This window comes from Salminus brasiliensis, chromosome 11 (genome assembly GCF_030463535.1).
Source record: "Salminus brasiliensis chromosome 11, fSalBra1.hap2, whole genome shotgun sequence".
Lineage (NCBI taxonomy): Eukaryota > Metazoa > Chordata > Actinopteri > Characiformes > Bryconidae > Salminus > Salminus brasiliensis.
Window position 1 is genome coordinate 1,483,780 of NC_132888.1, and position 25,138 is coordinate 1,508,917.

Genomic DNA, 25,138 nt, shown 5'->3' on the forward strand with positions numbered 1-25,138 from the left:
AAGTACAATTTGTCCCGCCCACTCTTTCCTAATCAACAATCAGAAACCGCTCTAGGCCGAATGTGTGGATATATGTAAATCGGGCTGTTTTTATTGGTGCCCTGAATTGTACCTCATTCAACAAGCAGTCCGGGCTGAAACACCCTCTGTAACTTCAGTGCGAGTAGGTGGAGCTAAACCGCAGAAGGCCAAGTCGGCCCGTTTCCTCAGCTTAGCTTCTTTATATGTGCCGTGTGCAGGGGGCCGGCAAATTCAGGCCTGTCCAATACGAGGAGATGAACAGGATGTTCCTTTGAGGCAGTTTAGGGATCCGGCTAAACTGAAAAAACCTGCTTTGTGAAGGACCTCACTCAGGAGAATAACCTGGACTGAGTTGTGAAACTCTGTGTAAAAACATTAAAATTCACACTTTTGAGAACATGTTTCCCCCTCAACGACTATTTAAATTAGTAATGGCAAATGATTTACTTTTTTGTTTGATTACAAGGGGTAGCTTTTAGTTTGCTGAAGTTTCTAACCAAATAATTTAATAAGAACTTTATCACATACCTGGTGAATAATGCATAATTATTATTATTATTATGACATTCAGAATAAGTTCTATTTAACTTCTGTTTTTCACACACAAAAGTATTGGGACAACAATGATCCTGCTTCTGTTGGAGTAACTGTGTTTACTGTCCAGGGAAGAAGACTTTCTACTAAATTTTGGAGGAACATTGCTGTTTTTCCAATTGTATTCCGCCACAAGAGCGTTAACTAAGAGGCCAACTCCCCAACTCATCTCAAAAGTACTGGATGGAGCTCCTCCACCATCATTCCAGAGAGCACAGTTCTTCCACTGCTCCACAGCTCCTCAATGCTGGGGGGCTTTATACCCCCCGAACCCATGAATTATTTCTGTATTTATTAATTATTATTACTAAGACATTCAGAGTGACTTGTATATTAGTATACCAGGTTATCACCAGCTTTCGGGTTCAGGACACACACAAACACACATCACACAGATCCAAGTCCAGAGTTGATGAGTTTATTATATTTTATTGTGATAGCATTTCATTTGGAGAACACAGCAAATAAAGTTGAGGGTCACAAAGTTACTTCAGTTTGGCTTTTACCACACCCCTTTCACAACGGACAAGATGTTCACCATATATCTATCATAACAGAACGTACTGCCAGAGAAAGCAAGCCTTTACACAACCACTCAGACACCTAATGAATGTGGATCTGCACTGACGGTACACAGCAGACTGCGCCGGAAAAGAAAAGATCCGAGGAGAAACCGAAAACATGTTTATGCGTACGTATAGTCCGGCTGCGTGGAGAGATATATACGTAGGTTTTGCCGAGTGTTTGCGTGTGTGTGTGCGTGTGTGTATGCAGGTCAGGGCTATATTCATCTACTGTAAGAGGACCTAGCTTTAACACGTATGCTCATCTCAATTACAATCGGCCTGTAGCTGTAAGTCTTTAACTGAACCCTGTGTGTCTGATTATGTTGACGATGTCTTTCGCCGTTCCAAATCTGTTTTAAGGCAAAACAGCAGATCTAGATTGGTGGACAGGTTGTGATCAAACACAGGTAAACACAAATTTGGCATTATTAATAAAACAGATACAGAATATTGAGCCAAAGTTTTTATACACGAGAGTAGATCGAGGAGGGGTGAGTTTTGGGTGGGGTGGGGTTACGGAGACGAGGGCGAAGGCGGATGGCAGGACCAAACTAAAACGAGCAAAGTAAAAAGTTCAACCTTAAAACGGCGTCGGAGCAGGTTTGGGAAACGTAGCAATACTGTTGCATTTTCAAGCTCTATTCGTACAGTATAGAATCGAAGGAAATTCAATACAGAATTCTAGCTCGGTCAACATACATCAATCAAAGCAAGAAATGATAACTATATATACAGAATGTGATGATAAATACAGATTTAAAACAGTCCTGCTTCTTTTATTCCTCACTTTGATAAGCGGCTGCTCCTTTTTCAGCACAGCCCAAACGTTTCCGTTATTTTGACTCGAAAGTTCTCCGCGGATGTTCAGAGAACTCGCCCACATTAACCGATTAAAATACTAGAGATGACTTTGTAGTGTTTAATACAGTTCAGCTTGGGAGTCAAAAGGGCACCAAAACAAATCTGAAGGGAAAACAACAACAACAACAACAACCAAAAAAACAACAAAACAAAAAAGATGAAAAATACAAACGTGGATATATTTTACGAATACGGGTCCAAAGCTCCGGTGTTCATTAAATTGAATCTTTATTTTTACTTTTTGCCTAATAACTAATAACCATAATCACGTCTGCTGGAGCCCGCAGTGAGCTTCAGGAGTTTCTCAGGACTTAAGCTTTTTCTTTTCTTTTTTTTTTTTTTTGGTTATATTTTTATTGGACAGCCATCTAGTACACGATCTGAGGGCACGATTTGAGGGCTGGGCCGTGGAGGGGTGGGGTTAAGAAAATGTTAGTGAGCGCGACCAGTCCAGTAGAAACATAAGGACTCGGGGGGGGTGGAAGAGGAGGAGGAGGAGGACGAGAAGTAGGAGGAAGGAACAGGAGGGTAAAAGGAGAAAAGCTCAGCAACAGCCTCCTCCGGCCTGCTGTCCGCCCTGTCCGCCAGCCAGCGTGGAGTTAGTGGCAGCGTGCTGGGGTCCGATTTTAATCCCATTCGCCTGTGAAAACACACAGTAACACAGTCAGGGTACCCAGCACTGTAATTACACACACACACACACACACACACACACACACACACACAGTCTGATTTGCAAGTTCTGTGTTAGAAGAGTTCAAAGAAATGAATTAAGCCTTTCATCCAGGGTGGACGGCTGATTTGAGGCCGGTTTTATGGGAAATTACATGTTTGTAACGTCTGCTTGATGGCTGAACTGTGAGGCTCATCACTTCTATATAAGATTATATAGAGGATTTATTTTGGTTAAAGTCATTTTTTCTGATTGATGGTAACAGGAAGTCCTCTGGTATGTTCATGCACACATTATATTTGTAATAAATAATAAATAAAAAGACTTGTTTCGAGTCAGACAGCAGGAAAGATGTTCTACAGTCTGAAAGTCAGACTCCCTAAAGCCACATCTGCACAGGTGTCAGATCTTACTCAGATGTGACTCAAGTTGAACTCAGAGCAGATTTTCTTTTCTCTTCATACAGATGCCCTAGTCCTTATTAACACTAATAATTACATTAATTATTTAAAACTCTTAGACAGTACTGTATATAACACTGTATAATATATAAGGCCTTCTACGCTATTGATTTTAAACACATTTTAAAATAAGTAAGTTTTATATATTCTATAGGGAGTTTAAGTACAGTAGTGTATAAGGTCTTATTTACTACTGTACTTAAACACCCTATGGAATATATGGTATACAGTCTTGTACACCACTCAGTTCAAACACCCTATAGAATATAGTAGGTCTTATTCTGTACTGTATATAAACACCCTAAAGAATATACATTTATTTATACAATATTAATGTATATTAATACAGAATGTATATAATCAGCTACTAATAGTGTATTATTATTATTACTGACTGAGCTGCAGATAGTGACACACACAGTTGATAAAATGCAGAAATATCTCTGTGGTGAGAGAATATCTGAAATGGATTAAAATGCAGAAAACTCAATATTAAAATATAAATATGGCCCTCGCAACGCAGACCCCCACCCCTCCTATTACTGCTGTGCTATTGTTGGGGTTCTCTCGCCTCAGTGCTGTGCATTACTGCAGCGGAAACATGGAGAGGCAGGGAAATCTGCCAAGGGTTTAAAGCGCGCACACACACACACACACACACACACACACACACACACAGGTGGCACTTTCATTCATCACACAGAAGCATCGATCTCGCCAAACTACTCCTTTAAGTTTAAAATTGGCCCTCAGTTTGGAGGTCACAGCACTGCGGCGTTCTTAAGGAAACTCCACATCACCCTAAATCTGATTTATAGTGTCTGGGGGGTTTCTCCTGGCCAAGCTTAGGGGCTTCCTGGCCAGGATCTCCATCAGCTGATGCGGTTTGGACCGGGTGCCTAAACTTTTCCTTTTTTCCCCTCCCTCCTTCCAGTTTTCCTACTACTCTCATAAAAAAAGACAGAGCGAGCGCTGCGGCGGCCCGGCTCCATCCGAGCGGCTGTAACCTTATGGGATGTGAGGAATTTATGTGTTGGCGGGCCGCCAGCAGAGGGGCTGGAGGGCCTCTGTGGAAGCTTCAGTGAAACGGGCTCAGGCTTTCCGCTGTTTTTTCCCTTCAGTCCTCACTTTTAGACGTGTTTATATCACCGCACAGGCATCCAGCCCCGATCGCCGTTAAAATCTGAAGCATTTTAACAGTGATTACAAAACCACCACCAACCTTAAACCCTAACCAGTAAAATAACATTTAACAGACACTGATGCACCTCGCTTTCAACTGAAGATGGGAAAAAAGTTATAATATGGCTGCTGTGGGTCAACAACACAAGCCTGATTATAAGCCTGACACACTATATAGACTGTTAAACACACTATATTCAATCGTGATTAAGTCCCTATATTTTCTATAGACACTACAGATTATATAAGGGTTTTTATATCTTGTTCATATTTTAAATGGGGTGGTGCCTTATATACTACTGAATATAAACAAGCACTATAGTGTACATAAGGTGAAATGAACACACTATAGCATAGAAGTCTTAAAGACAACTGTATATAAACTCTAATATATACAGTCTTTTGCACTACTGAAGATAAACACAGAATATAGGTCATAAACACTACTAAATGTCAGACATTATACACTTCTGAATATAAACACTATAAAATATAAGGTCTTCTACACTATTGGATATAAACAGTATAGAATATAGGTCATAAACACCACTAAATATGTCATATTATACACTACTGAATATAAACATTATAGAATATAAGGTCTTATTATACACTACTGCATATAAACACTAGAGTATATACAGTCTTATCTTCTGTAGCTTGCTTATATTCAATAGTGTCTAAGAGGTATACACACACTGTAGGGATATTAAAAATGTTATAGAATAACAGGTCTATATATTTCTTGCGTATAAAACTGGAATGAGAGAGGCCAACAGAGAGCTGCTGGTCATTAGTAAGATGTGTATCCTATACGCAACAGTTGCTACCTCTAAGAACAAGAGAAGAATGTCAGGTTGCTTGAGTTAAGCCCTGCTCTCGAGCACACTCAGTGTACAAATTTAAACTGATTGCTGGAGGAAGTCCCCTTGACCCAATTCTTTGAGTAAACCAATAGAAACTCATGTAGAAGTACAGCATGAGCTGCTTTTCCTTCTCCTGTTCTCTGTTACCTCATTGTTGATATCGAAGACTCCCTCCTGGATCTTTTCATAAATCTCCTTGGCTGTGTTGATGAATGCCTGGAACACAGAAAAGGACACATGCCAATTAAAACTCCATCCACACTCTGGCTAAAGTAGGTAAACAGTTTACTGACCTATTAATCAACGGATTTAGGTCTCAGGTGTTCAAAGCACACACTAACCTGTGTAACACAGACTACTGTAGCTTTACTTCTACTTCAGCCTTTAGATGAGGAGAGGACCCTACTTTCTCCCCAGTTCCACTACAGCCATTGCCACTGACTTCCTAACTCCTATGAGATTTAACCCCATCAGCCCTAACATCCCACAGTCTTCAAAATAGAGGTTCCTAAACTGCTCTCGGTTAGAACAGAATTTTAATAAAAAATATTTAACACGGATAGAAAAATTACCATTATATATATATATATATATATAAACACCACACATTCAAGCCAAGAACAATGTAGGAACCTATATTTTTTTAATAGGAGGCCTGATAAGGTTAAATATGAACCATAGCAGAATATAAATGTTCTAACTGCAGTGTTTTATGTTTCAAAAAGAAGATCCAAAAAGAGCAGAGCCATGTTCCACTGCAGTTTCAGAACTCAGCATGTTACTCCAGTTACTCCAGCATGTTACGCTCCAAAAGGTCTTATTTCTTGGCTTGTTGCATAATACACATAACACACATCATGCAGTCAAATCCACAAATGTCAGCATCAATAATATCAACTATTAATAAATTAGTCAGATAAGACGGATTATCTCGACAGATGTTCCAGCATTAAGCAGGGACAGGGTTTATGGCTGAGGACTGGCGCCCCCTTCTGGTATGAAGAGTCACTGACCCAGTTATTAAAATGAACCAGGCCAGAGATTCATCCTGCTTTTAAGAGGTTAGACGGCAGATTCCTAAACCCAGAGTTCTGCTGAGCTTTAAAATGAGCTGTTTTAATTAAAGCTCTTCGTTTAAGACGAGCCTCTAAAAGTAGACACATACTGAACCTACTCAAATGCTCACAGCCAACATAACACCCCTCTCACAGTGAGGGTGAGAGAGAGCTGTTCCAGGATCAGATCAGCTTCACTCAGCATGTTCTGCTGAGATCAGCTCCACTCTGATGCCTGACAGAGCTGATGCGCTATTCTCTGCACCGCAATTATCACCAAGTGCTAGTGAGAGCCGACGTCAGATGTGCACAAACAAAACCTGTATCTCCGAAACAGAAGAATTTGGAGCATTTCTATTGGACCTTTTGTCATAAGAACTTGAACTATGTAAAAATAAATAAATAAATAAACAAACAAACACACACAAATGAAATTTGTGCTAAAAAAAGGGAATAACGTTAATAAAAACGATTCAATAAGACAACTATGCTATATATAATATTATATACACAATTAAAGTTGCTTATCTGAATAAATACAAACACTATTCATACAGATTAAACCAGTAAAACTATAAATAAAGAATAATTAATAAAATAATAAACATCAACAACTGAATCGTGAGACATTAATATATATATAATTTTATATATTAATATATATATATAATTTTATATATACATACACATATATGCGTATGTTTAAGAATTCTATGAATATGCATGAGCCTTAAATAGGAGACTGAAAAGTCATAAAAGGGCAGGGGGAGGGGTCAGGAGAATTCACACGACACTAATGAGACAAATTAATCATACAGGGTAAGCTGGAGGGGGGGAGGGGCCTCCACAAATTAACGCCTCCGCTGCTTTTAAAGCTGCCTCTCTCCCTCGGCTCGGCGTCGGCTGCCTCCCACTGTGCACAATGAGGCTGTTTTCCTCACACTTAGAGGAGCTTCCCCTGAGTACCGTCTCTATGCATGAGCGTATGTGTGTGTGTGTGTGTGTCTGTGTGTTTGCACATCAACCACAAATCACCACCCAAACACTCCAGACCCCAGAGCCATATGGGGTGGGTTGTACCTCTTCTACGTTCGATGCAGTCTTAGCTGAAGTCTCCATGAAGATAAGGCCGTGTTCCCTGGCAAAAGCCTCGCCCTCCTCTTTCTTCACCTCTCTCCGTGACTCCAAATCGCTGCACACACAGACAGAAGCTTTTAGTGCAATGTTCAAACCAGCAGGAAGGAAAAACCACAATGAATAAATAAATTAATTAATTAATTAATAACATTATGGCAACACCAAATGACCTCTTACAGGCCTTATTTACAAATATATGCTGCAAGTAGAAAGATTACTGTAGTGCAAAACATGCCCAGCGGGGGCAGTGTTGTATTAACATGTTTTATTATGTGCATGTAATATAACACTGCCCAGTAGGACTACTGCACTATGGAGGTTTGGTGGTGGAGCTGCAGGAGGAGAACCTCTCTCCAGAACTGCTGCTGTGTAACGCTGCAGAACCCATAGAGTCATATTAGTGTAAAATCCTGTAGTGTTACTCTACCACCTCCGCCCACATGCTGCTCCACCTTCAGATCAAGCTTCTCAGACTGTCCAGAAATGCAGGTGTACAGCCGTCCATGAGGGAGCGCTCAAAGCGTGATTTTTATTTACAGCAGTGGAGTAAAAGTGAATTACACTCGTGAACTGTAGGGGGAGCCCAGGAGCAGAAAATACAATTTCTCTGCTAAAACCCACTGTGGTTTCCTTTAGCTTCAGTGGTCGTACACTAGGGCGGTGGTGCAGTTTGTTTGGCATGAATTTACGATGCCCCAACCCAGCTGTGATTGGATTAAACATGAACCACATATGAACAAAGACTGTAAGATCTACATCTAGCTTCTTGTTGATGAACTTTATTTTAGTTTCAGCTACATTTTAGCGTTTAAAAAAAAAAAATCAATCAAAATTCTAGAAAACAGAAATTAATATTAATGTTATAAATGATTAGCAGAGTTTCCTAATTACTAAACCCGGACAGATCCGGACAGGAGCGAGAGTACCTCTTATTTCCGATGAGCATGATGACCATGTTGGAGTTGGAATGTTGACGAGCATCTTCTAACCAGGTTGTCAAATGGTTAAAGGTGTCCCTTCTGTGGGTCACAATCAGAACACACACCATTAAAAACAAAACACCATCAAACACTGTCGACTTCAACAGAAGAAAATCTGTAATAAGCAAATCTCATTTTTTGAGATGAGTTCAAAGAGCTTCCAGCTCATAGAAACCAACACTGGACACTCATTGGACATTTTATTGGAAACATATAGCTCCGCTATACAGGTGTGCAGTTACAGACTGCACTTCACCTGCTGCTGCACAGTTTATCAGCCTCCTCCTTCATCCCAGGAATGAACAGTCCCTGTCCAGATATTATTATGGGGGTGGTGGTTTGTTCTCAGCACAGTGGTGGTCCTCAGGGTGGTGCTCTGGAACGTCCATCCAAGAATCCATCTGTGGTCAGAAGCTGACCCAGGGTGAAGGTCTAGATTATATGCTATAGCAAGGTGGAGCTACAAGGGAGGTGTTTCTAATAAAGTGGCCACTGAGTGTGTGTGTGTGTGTGTGTGTGTGTCATGACCAAGGGGAGCTGTATGAGTCCTCATGTGTAAGGACAGGGTGCTGGACTTGCCTTGTGATGTCGTACACGAGGAGGGCTCCCGCAGCTCCTCTGTAGTAGGACCTGGTGATGGAGCGGAAGGACTCCTGGCCAGCCTGAGGAACACAAACACAGCAGCGGTGAGCGTCACTATCAGCTTTAGCTAATGGCACCTAGAGGGCACCAGAGAGCGCTCTGCTGGAACACAGCGGTAAAAACAAAGGGTCAGAACTGGATCAGGCTGAAAATAGCCAATAGTCCAACCATAAAATATACCTGGACCGAACCTGAACCCAATTCACTGGATCAGACTGGGACAGCTGGAGTTCTCTGCCTGGTTCTTTACGTGAAAAAAACCCTTAGCCTTTTTTTAAAGGTTCTGTTCAGCTAAGGAAATAAACACTTACTGCCCAGATAAGAAGCTTTTCTGTCACACACACACACACACACACACACACACACACACACACACAGGAACCAATATTTGAAGACAGAGCTGTGCACCCCTGCTGAACACTACCGTTTATGCTACAAGACGGAGTACCGCTCACCTTCAGCCATTCACTCAGACACAAGGACCCACTGTCTGCCCTGCATCCCACAATGCATCTCTCTCCAGCAAAGGTGGCCGACCAATCAGACGAGGCCTCTGAAGCCACCATTCAACAGCATCTTTGTCACGGCGTAAAATGGCCTCCCCAGCAGCTCTGTGGTCAAGTGGCCCCCTCTGGCAGAAGGCGAGTAAGCCAGGGGCGCATTCGAATTCAATAACCCCGCTCCCCCCGGGGGCAGCTGTTAACATTAGAGTTAATGGAGCCCATTGTGAATAAATGATGAATGGCACTTTTATGCCTGCCATCTGCCCAAGTGAAAGGTTACAGGAAGGCCAGAAATGCTGATTTCTCTCGTTACATCACACACACACACACACACACACACACACACACACACACACACACACACACACACAGCACCAAAAAGCCAGGTTTTACCACACGTCTGATTAAAAAGTGACTTTAAAAAGACTGCAAATATTTACATCACAAAGAAACGGTACTGCTCCAAAAAATAAACACATACAAATGCTGAGTCAGGCCTCTGTCCCACTACAGTGCAAGAGGAAGTGAGTCAAGTGTTAGCTTACCCTTAAACAAACAAAAAAATATATATATAAAAAAATTAAATAAATTAAACAACACATTTAATTAAACCTTCTAATAAAAATTATTACAACTAAATAAAACTCAAACAAAAATTATTATAAAATATACACCTTTACAATGACGCTTAAATATATATATATATATATATATATAAAAAATTATGTATAAAAATGCTATTTTTAGTAGAGGCAATGATTATATATATTTATAGGGTTTAATGTTTAAAAGGTCTGGAATGTTTAAATGGTTCCTCTCAGTGATGGAAAACCTGTTGTGCCCCATGGTTTTTTTAAAGAAACTTTTAAAAATAATTCTCTATTAAGCACCAAAACCTAAAACAAACAAACAAACTAAAAAAAACATAAAAGCTGCTGCTGAAAATTTTTCATCACGTCATTATCAGAACTTCACTCCTTTTAACGAAGAAAACCTCTAGACGAGTTCAACCTATTTGCTGTAATGCTTTGGCTCCCCCTGGTGGCTAATAAGCGTCCTTGCGGAGGCCTCTACAGTGATCTTAGTACTGCTCACAGCAGCTTTAATGCACGACTGAACATGTAATTCAGCTCAAATCCCAGAGCGTCGCCTGTCTGAAGGAGTCTAGACGAGCACAGCGCTGTTTCAACGTAGTGGAGACGAAGAGCCAAAACATTAGTACCACTTAATGCATAATATGCTGCTAAGTCTTCCATATGCTGCCATGAGAAGTTGTATCTGGTCCACAACAATGTTCAGGCAGGTGTCACACGTCACAAGCTATGCTCAAGACATTCAAATAAATTGTCTGTAATATTTAATAAATGTCAACAAAGTGTTTTTCAGTCCGACTCCGTTTGTTAAGACCAGAAATGTAAAACCTCGCACTGGAAACAAGAGCAAGTGTGTACAATATATGTCCAAAAGTTTGTGGACACCGATTCTAATGAATGCATTCAGCTACTTTAAGCTGCATCCATTGCTGACTCAGGAGTGCAAATGCACACACAGCTTGTCTAGTCCCTGTAGAGAAGAAGTACTGCCAATAGAATAGGACTCTCTGGAGCAGATCATCATCATGACCCTATTGGCTCCATGCTGCCTAATGCCAGGCGTGGGCTAGAGGGGTATAAAGCCCCCCAGCATTGAGGAGCTGTGGAGCAGTGGAGGAACTGTGTTCTCTGGAATGATGGTGGAGGAGCTCCATCCAGGACTTTTGGGATGAGGTGGGTTGGTGATCATCCAACATTCCGACTACACCAACACATTTCACTGAATGCAATCAATCAAATCCTCACAGCAATGCTCCTTCTCCAGAATCTAGTAGAAAGTCTTCTTCTCTGGACAGTAGAGACAGTTACTCCAACAAAAGCAGGATCAGCTCTTTAATCCCCTTGATTTCAGAAGAAGCCGTGAATGAGCATGTGTCCCAATACTTTTGTCCATGCAGTGTATCTGGAGGCATCGTGTTAACGTCACTTGCTGGCGTTGATTACATTATCCAGCAGTGGTGATCTGAGCAGCTTGCAGGACGCTCAGAACCCTCGAGGCAAAGTACCAGAGCGTTATTTCTGCAGCACGGCGGATCCACAAGTCACAATTTATAATGAACACTAAAAGGACAAAAGTATTGGGACACCTGCTCATTCACTGCTTCTTCTGAAGGTGGTCATCAAAGGTATTAAAAAAGAGTAACTGTCTCTACTGTCCAGAGAAGAAGACTTTCTACTAGATTTTGGAGGAGGAGCATTGCTGTGAGCATTTGATTGCATTCAGCAACAAGCAGCGTTAGTAAGGTCAAGATGTTGGATGATCACCACCCCACTTCATCATCCCAAAAGTACTGGATGAAGCACTTCCACCATCATTCCAGAGAACACAGTTCTTCCACTGCTCCACAGCTCCTCAATGCTGGGAGATTTTTACTGGTGGATAGATTTAGTGTCCACCCACCAAAGTGGACACGTGCAGGTTAACTGGTTCCGTTCTACTACTCCGCCATGTTGTCAATTTTGCAACCAGAGTCTGCTCAGTAGAGACCAGAGGCGGAGCCAGCTTCACCTACTCACTGGGTAGACCCGCCCCCTCCTCCCAGACAGAGCCTCAGTGTCTCGCGGATTTCCTCCTGTACTCCCAGTTTGTCGGTAAGTGGACGGACGCTCCACCAGTAAAAGTTCCTCTACAGCTCAGCTCCTCCATGTAACGATCAGAAAGGGGACGCCATGCAGATCCTGCTGCAGACGAGCGGCCTCCTCCAGCCAAGACTGTCTGTCTGTCAATCACTTCACCTTCGCCTTCACCTTCTTACTATAGAGCAGAGTAAGGGTTAAACACTGATTTCTGAAGAAATTAAAAATGGGCCGATATCAGCTCAGGGAGAACTGCTGGAGTTTGGAGACGCTGGAGATGGAGAGACAGTTTAGAGGAGGAAGATGAGATGGAAAATGGGCGGAGCTGTTTTGTATTTTAAACATATGGGGATGGGCGGAGCTACACATAAAAATGCTACCCGCCAGCAGAGGCGCTAAGACCTGTGATTGCTTCACTATTGAGAGACGTTGCACAGTTCCTTTCTACAGTCACTGGTTTGGATAGTAATGAAATTCACCACCACCGTCTGTGTCTCAATGAAGCACAATCACAACCGCCCCTCAACCCCCCAACCCCGCCCCACTCTGAACGAGCTTTAAAACACTGAATTGTGCAGAAATTTGGAAAAATTGGTGGAATTTCCTTGTTTAAGAACAGAACAGTGCAATTAAGTTAAATTAATCAGACGTGAGGTCGCAGAAACCCGATCCGCAGGCAGGCCGCTCCAGCCCTGCAGATCCAGAGCGCTGAGTTTAGCGTCCCTCCCGCCGTATCGCCTAATTGTGATCTCCAGCGCTCAGTAATTATCTGATGAACTGAACAGGGTGTGTCACATCAGGAAAAACGGCCAACTCAAACCGGCCAACCCACTGTGCAAAGAAACACAGGAGTACAGGAACATCCTAACACAATCACCTGCACCATCTACAGCTAGTCTGACACTCGGGTCAGTCCGAGGCCCTGAGGGTGGTGATCCAGGCAGGGGAGGACAAAATAAAGGAAACATTGAGTAATTCAAAAATCAATAACAATGAGTTTGGCAGCGTTCGGTCTTCGCAGCAGCCCTAATCCTGCTTGGAATGCTGCTACACGCGTTCTGAAAAACGCGCTCTCCGGAAAGAAACCATTCGTCAAGAAGAAACGTCCTCTACAGCTGTCCAGCAGGCAGCCGGCTGACGGCTTTCTCCGGCTAAAAAAATAAAAGGCAAAGCAAAGCAGGAGATAATTTACTGCTCATAAGATCTAAAGTGGCTCCTAAACAGCAGATCCATAATAAACGTCAGCTTTGTGCGGTCATTAATACCCCAGGCTAGATTTAGGAGGGCTAACCTGAGGCCTGCAGACACGGGGAGTTTAGGTCAGTGTTGTTTTCTTTGGCATGTGTCCCGTATCAGCAAGCTGAAACTTTCACCTGCTGTTTCGCCTTCATTAGTCAGTCTTGCCTCGTTACCGGCCTCTACTGACACATGCAAATGTGACCATGTGACCGGCACACCTGCAACCTGAACGGTTAAGTATGGAGCTCCAATGCAGCAGGACTTCAACTGCTCAGCTGCTGAATATGACGTTTAAACAGCCTGTATCTTGACTTTTCTCCATAATGTGAATCTGGCAGTTGTTCTTCACACTGTATCAGATGTTCCTGATAAACCGAACAATAGAAATGCTCCAAAATAAAATATAATAATAAAATCCGATAAAAGTTACGAAGGTTTTTCCCGGCTGGTTTGGAGATACAAGGACGAAATTCAAGTTTGGAAAAGTACAGAAAATGCTACACAGCTACTGATAGTGGTTGTGTTCCTTAAAAGGGTTATTTAAGTTATTTTTATTTATTCAGTATTTATTCCGTTTTTTTTTTAATTCTGCATAATTAAATGATTAATTACACACAGTTGTTCAGAGTGGGTTTGGTATCTAAAAAAAAAACAAAAACAAAAAAAAACGTACCCAATCAGAACTGTTCAGTGTTGGTGAAAGGGACCAGTATTGCAGTTGCACCAGCTGAACGAAAGTCTGACTGTAAGTCTGACTGTAGTCCAGTTTAAACGTAAAGGCCCACCTTTGAGTTTATGAGCTGCTAAAATTGAACCTGCTGCACCAAGACATCCAGCTTCAACGTATCTCTACATTTTGTTTTCACACCTGCTGTTCAATAGGTGCAGAGATCATTCATTTCATTTATATTCACCATTTGGTTTTCATAGGTTGTAGAATTCAAATAAATAAGTCAAATTACACACACACTCTCTCTCACACACACACACACACACACACACACACACACACACACACACATATATATATATATATATATATATATATATATATATAGAGAGAGAGAGAGAGACACTGTTCTACCAGAATTCTGAAAAGAAAACTGGATTAGTTGAGGTTCTCCACTATTTTACCTTCATCATCATCATCATCATCATCATCATTCCATCTAAAACTCAGAAGACTCATGTTGTAGATGCACTGGTGGGTTTGGGTAGGAAATTAATTATGGGCTGTATCTGTGTTGTAGTCATGGCGACTGACACCTGGTTCAACTTACCACCACTGTAAACAAGTCAGAGTGGGTCAGTTTCTGTATAATGGAGCTTAATTTCACACCAAAATCTTGCTGTTTTTTTATTTAAACTCCTGATTTTGATGTAAAATTATACCATCCTTAATCTGCTGTTTCTGTTACTCTGCGCTTCCCCCTCAATAGGGCAGTACAGCTGCTGACCTCAACAATTACTGCCCCGCATCAAAGCTGCCACGCTTTCATTACTTCTTCAATATTTAATAAATTCCAGTTTCTCTTTCCAAACAGAGCAGCCAAGCCTGGTGGTGCTTTTATGTCAGTTACTTTCGCTTGGGAGAGATTAATTAAACATTAATTAACCATTTAAAATTACTAATAAAAATGCTGCAACTTCTATTAATACATTCTTAAAATGAAAGGTGCTACACGGTTCTCTGAGAGATGCCACAGAAGAACCACGTCTGTCTGAATGTGAAGAACTTTTAAACTGGTTAAAAAAAAAAAAAACTGAAAGAGGATCTTCACCATCACATTTAAGTGGGTTTACGCTGGGTTCTAGATAAGCTCCCCCAGTCAGAGCTGTGGTTCTACAGTGGAGGTTCTAGATAAGCTCCCCCAGTCAGAGCTGGAGTTCTACAGTGGAGGTGAAGGGAAGCAGACGTCTGAAGCTCTAATAAAAGCTCCTCACAGAAAGTTCTTCACCTAATGGTGATGAAGACGCTGCCTGATGCCTGAGACACGGTTCTACCAGAGTTCTGAGAAGAGTTCGGCTCTAGAACCTGCTTTTAGAACCAGATCATTAAAATGGTGGAGGGATACATGCTGCAGGGTGTAGTGCGGCTACAGAAAGTAGTCCCTAAAGAAAAGGCATTTATTTACAGCACTATTTAAATACAGCACCAAATTACAAACCAGAGACTGTGTGTGTGTGTGTGTGTGTGTGTGTGTGTGTGTTACTACAATCGTTGGTATTCAGTAGAAAAGGCCACACAGCGTCTGTGCAGAGGTGCTGAAGCTGTGGCCTCTCAGAACACTCACCGTATCCCAGATCTGAAGCTTTATCTGTTTGCCATCTATAGTGATCATCCGCGCTCCGAATTCTACACCTGCAAACCAGAAAACAGAGCGCCATTAGAAACCCGAGGGTACAAAATCAGCTGCAAGGGGGGGGGGGGGAAGAGAGTGAGAGAGAGAGAGAGAGAGAGAGATAACCCTTTAATACCTGAGCCATCAAATAATTCTATATAATAACTGACAGTCCTAATTCTTTAAAACCAGACTGATAATTCTGCGACCAGTAAGTGAAACACACACACACACACACACACACACACACACACACACACACACACACACACACAACCTGTTTTGTGTCATTTCTGATCCATAAGGAAGTTCTTTTTAAAGCATATTTAACATACACTCCACATAAAATGTATTTCAATTACATTACATTTGATTTAATTAACATTTTTTACAGCTTTACAGAGATCCGGGTTCGAGCCTCTGTTGAGGAGCTAGTGGCGACAGTAGCAAGGAAAAACTCCCTCAGTCGAGAGGAACCAAGACTCAACAGAGGAACCCGTCCTCCTCGGGTCCACACCGGATCAGAATAATAAAAATCTAAACAGAAATAAAAACAACAATAAAACTAAACTGAATTAAGAGAAATAAAGTATTATTTAAGGTAATTAAAACAAAAATAAGGTCATTCATTCTTTAATTTTCACACTGATGAGGCAGAGGTCTCAAAAACTCAAATATCTATCAAATATCAGACAGCAGCAAAAAACCCACTACAACTGGCTATAGGCTTCCAGTTGTTAGCCACATTAGCCTCATAGCTCCAGTGCTAACTACTCAGGGGTATAGGCTGAGGGTATAAGCTACTATTACTTGTTAGCTACATTGGCTTCATAGCTCCATATTACTTGCATTAGCTATGAGGCTAATGTAGTCACTGATTCTCTACAGAGACACGCTGCTGAACACTCAACACAGAATTAGTGGTTATTTACTGAATTTAACACCAGAGAAATCTACGAAACCAACGACATTTTCTAATCTGCTTAATTCTGGATTTGTTCACTTATTTACACTCAAAAACCATCAAACCATCAACATATATTATATTGTTCCTTTTAATATCTTTACTTTTAGTCTTTAGCTATAATTTCCCTTATTTAGTCTTATTTATGTACAGTATTTAATCCGGTTGAGCAGGAGTTCACGTTTAAAAAGATGCTAAAACACAAAGTTATCATTATTGTTTATTTACTTTTAATTTTATCCATTTTTTTCAGTGTCCAGTGTGACCACCAATTACCCACTCCATACACCACCCCCTCTCACCCGGCTCCCACGCACCAGCCCGCAGACGCCAGTGACGGCCAGGACCGCAGCAAAGTGATGTGGGGAGAGAGAGGGCACGGTCGATTGTGCTCTCTCGGGCCTCAGCTGGCAATGACTAGCAGTGTGACCGGGATTCGAACCAGCGACCCTCTGATCATAGTGTTGTCAGTCTACCCATATGAATAATTACTGTAAAAGCATTATAAACATGTATATATACTTTTATACTCAGATCTTTCTAACACACACATCGTCTGCAGCGGTATCACCCACCCGACACCCCGACCTCTTCACATACACCAACACCCACAACCCACATTTACCAACGCTTTACCACTGAGTGAGAGCGAGAGAGGCTGCGAGAGGCTGCAGGGCTAGGAGCAGTGTCTGCCCTTCATATCCTGATTAAAGCAGTTAAACAGGCTGAGCTGTCCTGACCCCGACCAGCGCCCACGCCCTGAGTGAGCCGGTAAACACAGGCAGAATGCAGAAGTGAGGAAGTGCTAACTCACTCCCTGTTTAGAGGTTAAACCTGCGGGTCACACTCCACTTCTCTCAGCGAACAACCAGAAAACACTGAACGCCATCAACCTCAGAGGAGAGGCAGAGCGCCGCACACACCGCCTGAGTGCAGAACTGTGAAGAACCTGGGTCTGAAGGTCCAAATTAGAACTTTACAATCCTTAGATCCACCAGGACGTCACAGCCTAGTTTCTTTGTTTTTAATATTAAAACACAAACATCAAAACACACGTTCGGGTCCGAGGCTGAGGCTGTAGTATGTGTGTGCAGTACAGGAGTGTGTGTACTATAGTACACACACACACACACACACAAAATATCAATGAGTGTACTGCTGACCGTGGCACAAAACACAGGACACCATTACCAGAAGCACATTTATCTGAACGCTTAGGTACAGCAGGGTGGTCTGGATGTATCCTGACAGGTAGTGTGCTTCACCATAGAAGCGCCAAATAGAGCAAAGAGCTTCTGTTAAAGTATTTAATGTAGTTTATTACATATTCTTAAAAAATCACATTTAACATAGCATATACATTATATATATATATATATATATATATATAATTATTTGTTTATTTATATTAAACATAACTATATATATATATATATATATATATATATATATATAACATCTGTACATACTTTTAAAATGTGTATACACTTGGGCAGAGTGTAGAGTGTGTGGAGTATTAGGGTCTCCAGACTGACTTCTGTGTTTAGTAGAGTCTAAGATTAGAGGATCTTCTGGAGTCTAGTCTGTATAAACTAGATAAGGGTGTTTTCTGACCGAACAGTGAAGCTCTTCTGGAAGTCCCTCTGGAGAAGAACGTCTGATAAAGTAAAATATAAAATGTAACGCTAATTAAATATAACAAATTTAAGTATAAATATTTTGAAGTGTATAAATACTATATTAAATATAATTAAATATAGTATTTATATATATATATATATATATATATATATATATATATATATATATATATATATATATATATATATATATATACACACACACACACACACACACACACACACCTCATTTTCATGTTTTAATGTAATTCTTTAGAACCACCCTCTCTACTAAAGGACCCCTGATTAAAGGACCCCTGAAGAAGGGTGTATATCTAAGGGGATTGTGGCTGGTTGTTCTGAGAGTGTTTGGGGAGGTTATAGGTGAGGTCAGGTGAGGTGGATATGCTTTGTCAGAACTACACTAATCAGCCATAACATTAAACACTGAACCAGGTGAAGGAGTGCATCAGAACCAAACTGACCATGCAGTGGTCAGCACCCTACCAAAAGAGCTCCGAGGAAGGACAACTGGTAAACCAGCGACAGGGACATGGGCACACCAGGGCTCTCATTGATGCTCACTGAGGCCCCGCCCACCTCACAACTTACAGGACTTAAAGGATCTGCTGCTGCTAACGTGAGGCTTGGTGCTCCAGACACCACAGCAGGACACCTTCAGAGGTCTTGTGGAGGTCATGCCTCGACTAGCCAGAGCGGTTTTGGGGACATACACAAATGTTAGGCAGGTGGTTTTAATGTTATGACTGGGACCTGTAGAAGTATACAGTGAGGTGAAAGTGCCTCCAGTGAGTGAGGTCAACAGCAGCCCAGTTTACACAGTTTTCCCAATAAATAAACCAGGAATGGCCACAGTAGTCCTCTGGACACAGGCCTCACATTGCTGCCTGCAAAAATACTCTCTCCCTTGCTCTCTCTCTCTTATAGGGAGTTAAATGTGCGCTCAGTCTGAGGGTGTTCAGCGCTCTGCGAACGTGGGGTGAGACCTCGTCAGAACAGCAGATGACGGAGATAATTAACCAGCTAGCATCGCAGGACGCTAAAGGAAGAAATACGATAGCACAGACTTGAGGATGACATCATCCAGGCAGGCTGTCCTCAGGGGGACAGTGAGGATTTAGTGGCTGTGGGGTCCGCTGCAGTACAGCTCTCTGCCCAGGACCCCTCATGTGTGCCCACACACCCTCACTGCCCTGCAGATGTGCCTCATTCAAAGAGCAGACATTGCTGATATATACACACATCCTGTATATACACACACACACTATATGGACAAAAGTATTGGGAAACCTGCTCATTCATGCCCTAAAATCAAGGGCATTAAAAATAGTTGATCCTGCTTTTGTTGGAGCAACTGTCTCTACTGTCCAGGGAAGCATTGCTGTGAGGATTTGATTGACTGCATTGAGTGATAAAGCATTAGTGAGGTCAGAATGTAACTGATGATCTGGTCCCAGTGGCTCCTGTCAAGGGGTGGAGATATTAGGCAGCAGCAGGTGAAAAAGGTTTTGAAGCAAAGTAAGAATCTGAGACAAGAACCAGACTGTGATGTTCTAGATAATGACTGGGTCAGAACATCTCCAGAACATCAGGCAGGTCTTGTGTTTTTTTGTTTTTTTTACCAGGTATGCAGTGGTCAGTACCTACCACTGCACAGTAAATGTGCTCCAAGGAAGAGCAACCTCGACTGTCCAGGGAAGAAGGCTTTCTACTGTATTTTGGAGGAGCACTGCTGTAAGGATTTGATTGAATTTGGCCACAGGAGTGTTAGTGAGGTCAGAATATTGGATGATCACCACCTCCCTCATCTCTAACTCCCCAACTCACCCCAAAGGTACTGGATGGAGCATCACCATCATTCCAGAAAATCACTGGAATATTTATTTAATTCAGCTCGAAAATCCAAGCAAAAGTACCAAAACACGTGCTCTCAAAAGTCTCCCTCAACAGTGTCCTCTTATGTTGGTGTGCATTTCAGATTTAGAGCCAACATCCCTGCTGGACCAAACCCCGGCCTGCTGCTTGCGCTCTGTAGCGGCTTAAAAGGGAAAAATACATAAATCTGCAGGAATTCCAAAGAGTGTGATAACTGAGCCACTCTGAGGAAACACTAACCAGTTTAACTGTAATTCTGCCAAACTACCTTTTTCACATGGCTTTTATCTCCTTAAAACACACACACACACACACACACACACACACACACACACCCCTCGCTTATACAGGCCTAGGAGGTGTCTAGCTACATTTCTTGAACTAACAGACTTATTTACCATCTGTGATAATTAAGAGGATATGATGACGAATACGTGCACCTTTATCCTTTATCCTTTATCCTTTATGAGCGTGGCTGAAAGCTGCTTACCGATGGTGAGATCGTGCACTGGCTGGAAGCGTTTGTCTGTGAACTGTAATAATAGGCATGATTTCCCCACACCTGCAAAGCAAACACAGAGACACGGCAGGTGAGCGCACACATTCAGACCCATATCCCATTACCTGTAACATACATACGGCTTAGGAGGAGAACAGAATAATAAAAATAACTGCTTTTATTTTCATCATAGCTGTTTGAACAGGCAGCGTTTTCAGGAAGCGATACAATCTGAAGGAAATATATTTATCAATTTTATATATATATATATATATATATATATATATGTATATACACACACAATTATCATAAACCCAACAAACAAAGTCAGTGATCAGTCAGAGCGTCTACCTGTTAACTGTTTATTTGGGTTTATTCTAATGTTATATAGAGTTAATTACAGGTAGACACTTTCACTGACCACTGACTTTATGTTTATTTGGGTTTATTCTAATGTTATATAGAGTTAATTACAGGTAGACACTCTCACTGACCGCTGACTTTATGTTTATTTGGGTTTATTTTAATGTTATATAGAGTTAATTACAGGTAGACACTCTCACTGACCACTGACTTTATGTTTATTTGGGTTTATTTTAATGTTATATAGAGTTAATTACAGGTAGACACTCTCACTGACCACTGACTTTATGTTTATTTGGGTTTATTCTAATGTTATATAGAGTTAATTACAGGTAGACACTTTCACTGACCACTGACTTTATGTTTATTTGGGTTTATTCTAATGTTATATAGAGTTAATTACAGGTAGACACTCTCACTGACCACTGACTATGTTTATTTGGGTTTATTCTAATGTTATATAAAGTCAGTGAGAGTGTCTACCTGTAATTAACTCTATATAACATTAAAATAAACCCAAATAAACATTTAAAAATCATATGAATCCAAACGAAACAAGTCCAGTGAAACGACTCTGAATCAGTCAGATGAATCTGAATGAACCTGTTGGATGAATCCAAATGAATCAGTGAAACAAATCAAACAATTGAATTAAAGAAATGAATGAATGAATTGTGGTGAACTTGTGAAATCTTCTGACTTACTGACTCAAATCAAAGGGTTGTGAGGTCAGACACGTATGTCCTGCGTCTCTCTCTGTACGTCAGAACATCAGTCTAATTAATGGCGGGACAGACGGGCCTGACCGAACTATTACCACTCCTACTTTTACATTCATTAGGAATCAGAACCTCACGCTATAAACCCACCCCTGAATCCACTCTGCTGCTCGAGGCTATCTCCGCCGAGCTTCGCCCGTGTGTACTTTACTCTGAGGACAAAGGCCTCGTACAAAATGGAGTCTTGCAGGTCTTTGGTCAGTCGCTTCGTAAAGTGATCCGGCCTCAGAGCGTTTCGTCAAAACCAGCGTAACAAACAGCGCTAATGAAATCATCGGTGTCTGTTTCCTAACGAGGGAGGGGGAGGGACAGAGCTGCCTAAATAAAAAACAGGTTGGCCCATAGGAGTGTGTGTGTGTGTGTGTGTGTTTCCAGGAGCAACAGCAGTTGCTAAGTGAGGGAGGTACGCTGAAGGAGTGATCACAGGGGAGACGTATAGATTGAACATAAATCAATGACACACACACACACACACACACACACACACACACACACACACACACACACACACACACACACACAATAATTCTGGTATATCGGGGGAAAGGCTAACACTTACTAAACCCACTAATGTGTGTATCTGAAATTTTACATTTTAGATATTTACAGCATCTGTTTTTAAACCAACATGAATATTAAAAATTATATTTTTGGTCTTTAATGACTGATTTTAAATGTAAAAGTTTTGGAAAAATTTTGGAAAAAAGCTAAAAATGAATCACAAAAATGATCTTTGCACAGCTGATCAATTGTCTGCAGTATAACTACTCTAAGAACGATCGAAATATTAGAGACGAGATGATCAGATCACAATGTGATATTTATTTATTTATTTATTTATTTTCATTATTTGAGTCCAACTGCCAGAACAGGAGCACACAACCCACTAAAAAGTGGAACCAACACACCCGTGTTATTTTAACATTAAACACATTAAAACACAGAACCTGGGCTGGACTGGATTCTGAGACGCCTTCAGACACCATTCAATTTAAAGTTTTTTTGCGAGATGCTGTAGAAGAACCACTTTGCTCCTGTAAAGGTTCCACACAGAACCGTGCTTGTGGTTGAGAGTGAAGAACCTTTTTGAATGGTTCCGGTCTTGGTTATCTGTGTTTAGAGCCGTTTAGAGAGGCTTCATGTCGGATGTAGCTCTAAATCGCTGGGCTGAACTCACTCTCCTGCCTTAGCACCCCTACCCAACCCACCTCACCCACCGAACCCTGACAGAGACCACCCCCACAGCAAACAGCTCAGACGGGCAGTAAATACTTGGGACACAAGTTTCTTCTGAAATCAAGGAGATTAAAGAGCTGATCCTGCTTCTGTTGGAGTAACTGTCTCTACTGTCCAGAGAAGAAGACTTTCTACTAGATTCTGGAAATGCATTGCTGTGAGGATTTGATTAATTGCATTCAGCAACATGAGTGTCAGTGAGGTCAGGATGTGGATGATGATCACTACCCCACCTTATCATCTCCAACTCATCCCAAAAGTACTGGATGCAGCTCCTCCACCATCATTCCAGAGAACACAGTTCCTCCACTGCTCCACAGCTCCTCAATGCTGGAGGGCTTTATACCCCTCTAGCCCACGCCTGACATTAGGCAGCATGGAGCCAATAGGGTCATGATGTTGAGTCCTTTTCTATTGGCATTACAGCTCTACAGGGACTAGACAAGCTGTGTGTGCGCATTTGCACATCTGTGTCAGCAATGGGTGCAGCTTACAGTAGCTGAATACATTCATTAAAAGGGGTGTCCATAAATATTTGGACATATAGTCTATCTATATATAGTCAGTATGTATGTGTGGGGTAGGGAAGGGGAGGGGGAAATGGTGCACTGTTTTTTTGGGTGAACGACTCCTTTAAGACCTAACGGCTAATTAGTGTGTGTGAGTTACGGAGCCAGCTCCACGAGGCGTTTCACATCTTTAAAAAAAAAAAAACAAACAACAACAACAATATTAATATGCACATCAGAACAGCTGTACTCCACACATACACACACACACTTCAGAACTGAAGGAAATTAGCATAAAGTAATTACCACAATCTTACACACCACCTCCAGCCAGTATAATCTGAAGAGGATTATTCGGGGTTGTGTTGCTCTAAACAAACGAGGCCTGCAGTGAAGCTCATCACAGACGACAGCTAAGCCTGTGGAGCTGAAACCAGTGGATTTACACACACATTTAACAGCAGAGTCTGGAGAACAGCTGGCAGACGGGAGTTCTCACTGGCCTACACACACCACCACAGGACTGAATACATCCAGAGTAAAGTCAGTAATTATGAGTCGAGTTTCCTTAAAGAGCCTATTTCTTACATCTTTCCAGGTTATTAACAATATTTACAGTGTGTGTTTCCGTTCTCCAGGATCTCCAGTTAGCTCACATCTGTATGGTTTAACAGCTATACTTCATTAACGGCTGGACGATATAACTAAATAAACCACGTATCTCGATACGCTTGAAAGAAATGGTGATACCATGACGACCTTAATAGCTGGATATTTTGTTTAATACTAAATATCCTGTGTGTCTATGTAATATCTAGAGATGGAAGATTGTGGTCCAGAAAGCCGTCAGGGCAGCTAGAACAAAACCCTGGGGTGGATTTTTACTTTCTGGACCTGAATTTTCATTTAATAATAAAACATTAGACAACGGCACAGTAGCTGGCATTTCTCTGACTCAGCAAACTGCACTGGGTTGTGTTATCTGAGAGGTGGAGAAGTCGTCAGGCTGCTCCTTTAATTAGGATATTACCAACATGGCCATTTTTAAGATTTTGTATAGAACAGCGTTGAATATATGGGTATTTATGATGTATCGCCCACCCCTAACTTCCTCGCCTTTACAGGGCTGGTGAAGAGAGACATTTTCATAATACCTGATATTCATCACAATGTTTTGATATGCAGGATAAACACATCAATACCAGCAGATTCTAATTCTACACTTCATTCTAATACTTCCCCATAATTCATACAGTGATCTCTAAACAGCACTAATGACACTCTTCATAGTGAAATATACAGTTCTCTCAGCACTGACGATGTCCCTGATACACTCAGAGCATATTGTACATCATGATGACAAACTTTATCATGATATGATAATATTGTAATATTGCCACCCCTACCCCTACCAATTAAACAGGCTGTGCCTGTAAAGCGCAAGTAAACACTTTTATTGTTTTAATATAACATTTCATTTCT

At 41.5% G+C, this 25,138-nt stretch overlaps 1 protein-coding gene across 1 annotated transcript in view; it reads right to left on the reverse strand.

Moving 5' to 3' along the window:
• Nucleotides 1–1,028: 1,028 nt before the first annotated feature.
• The window catches only part of rab2a (RAB2A, member RAS oncogene family), a 30,053-nt gene continuing 5,943 nt past the window's right edge, over nt 1,029–25,138 (reverse strand). Inside the window, exons 2-8 of the mRNA XM_072691293.1 lie at nt 20,761–20,832; nt 15,744–15,811; nt 8,976–9,058; nt 8,343–8,435; nt 7,360–7,471; nt 5,372–5,440; nt 1,029–2,682 (exon numbers count right to left, since the gene is read on the reverse strand). Coding sequence (XP_072547394.1) covers nt 2,587–2,682; nt 5,372–5,440; nt 7,360–7,471; nt 8,343–8,435; nt 8,976–9,058; nt 15,744–15,811; nt 20,761–20,832 — 593 coding nt within the window. The 3' untranslated portion in view covers nt 1,029–2,586. The remainder of the gene's footprint in view (nt 2,683–5,371; nt 5,441–7,359; nt 7,472–8,342; nt 8,436–8,975; nt 9,059–15,743; nt 15,812–20,760; nt 20,833–25,138) is intronic.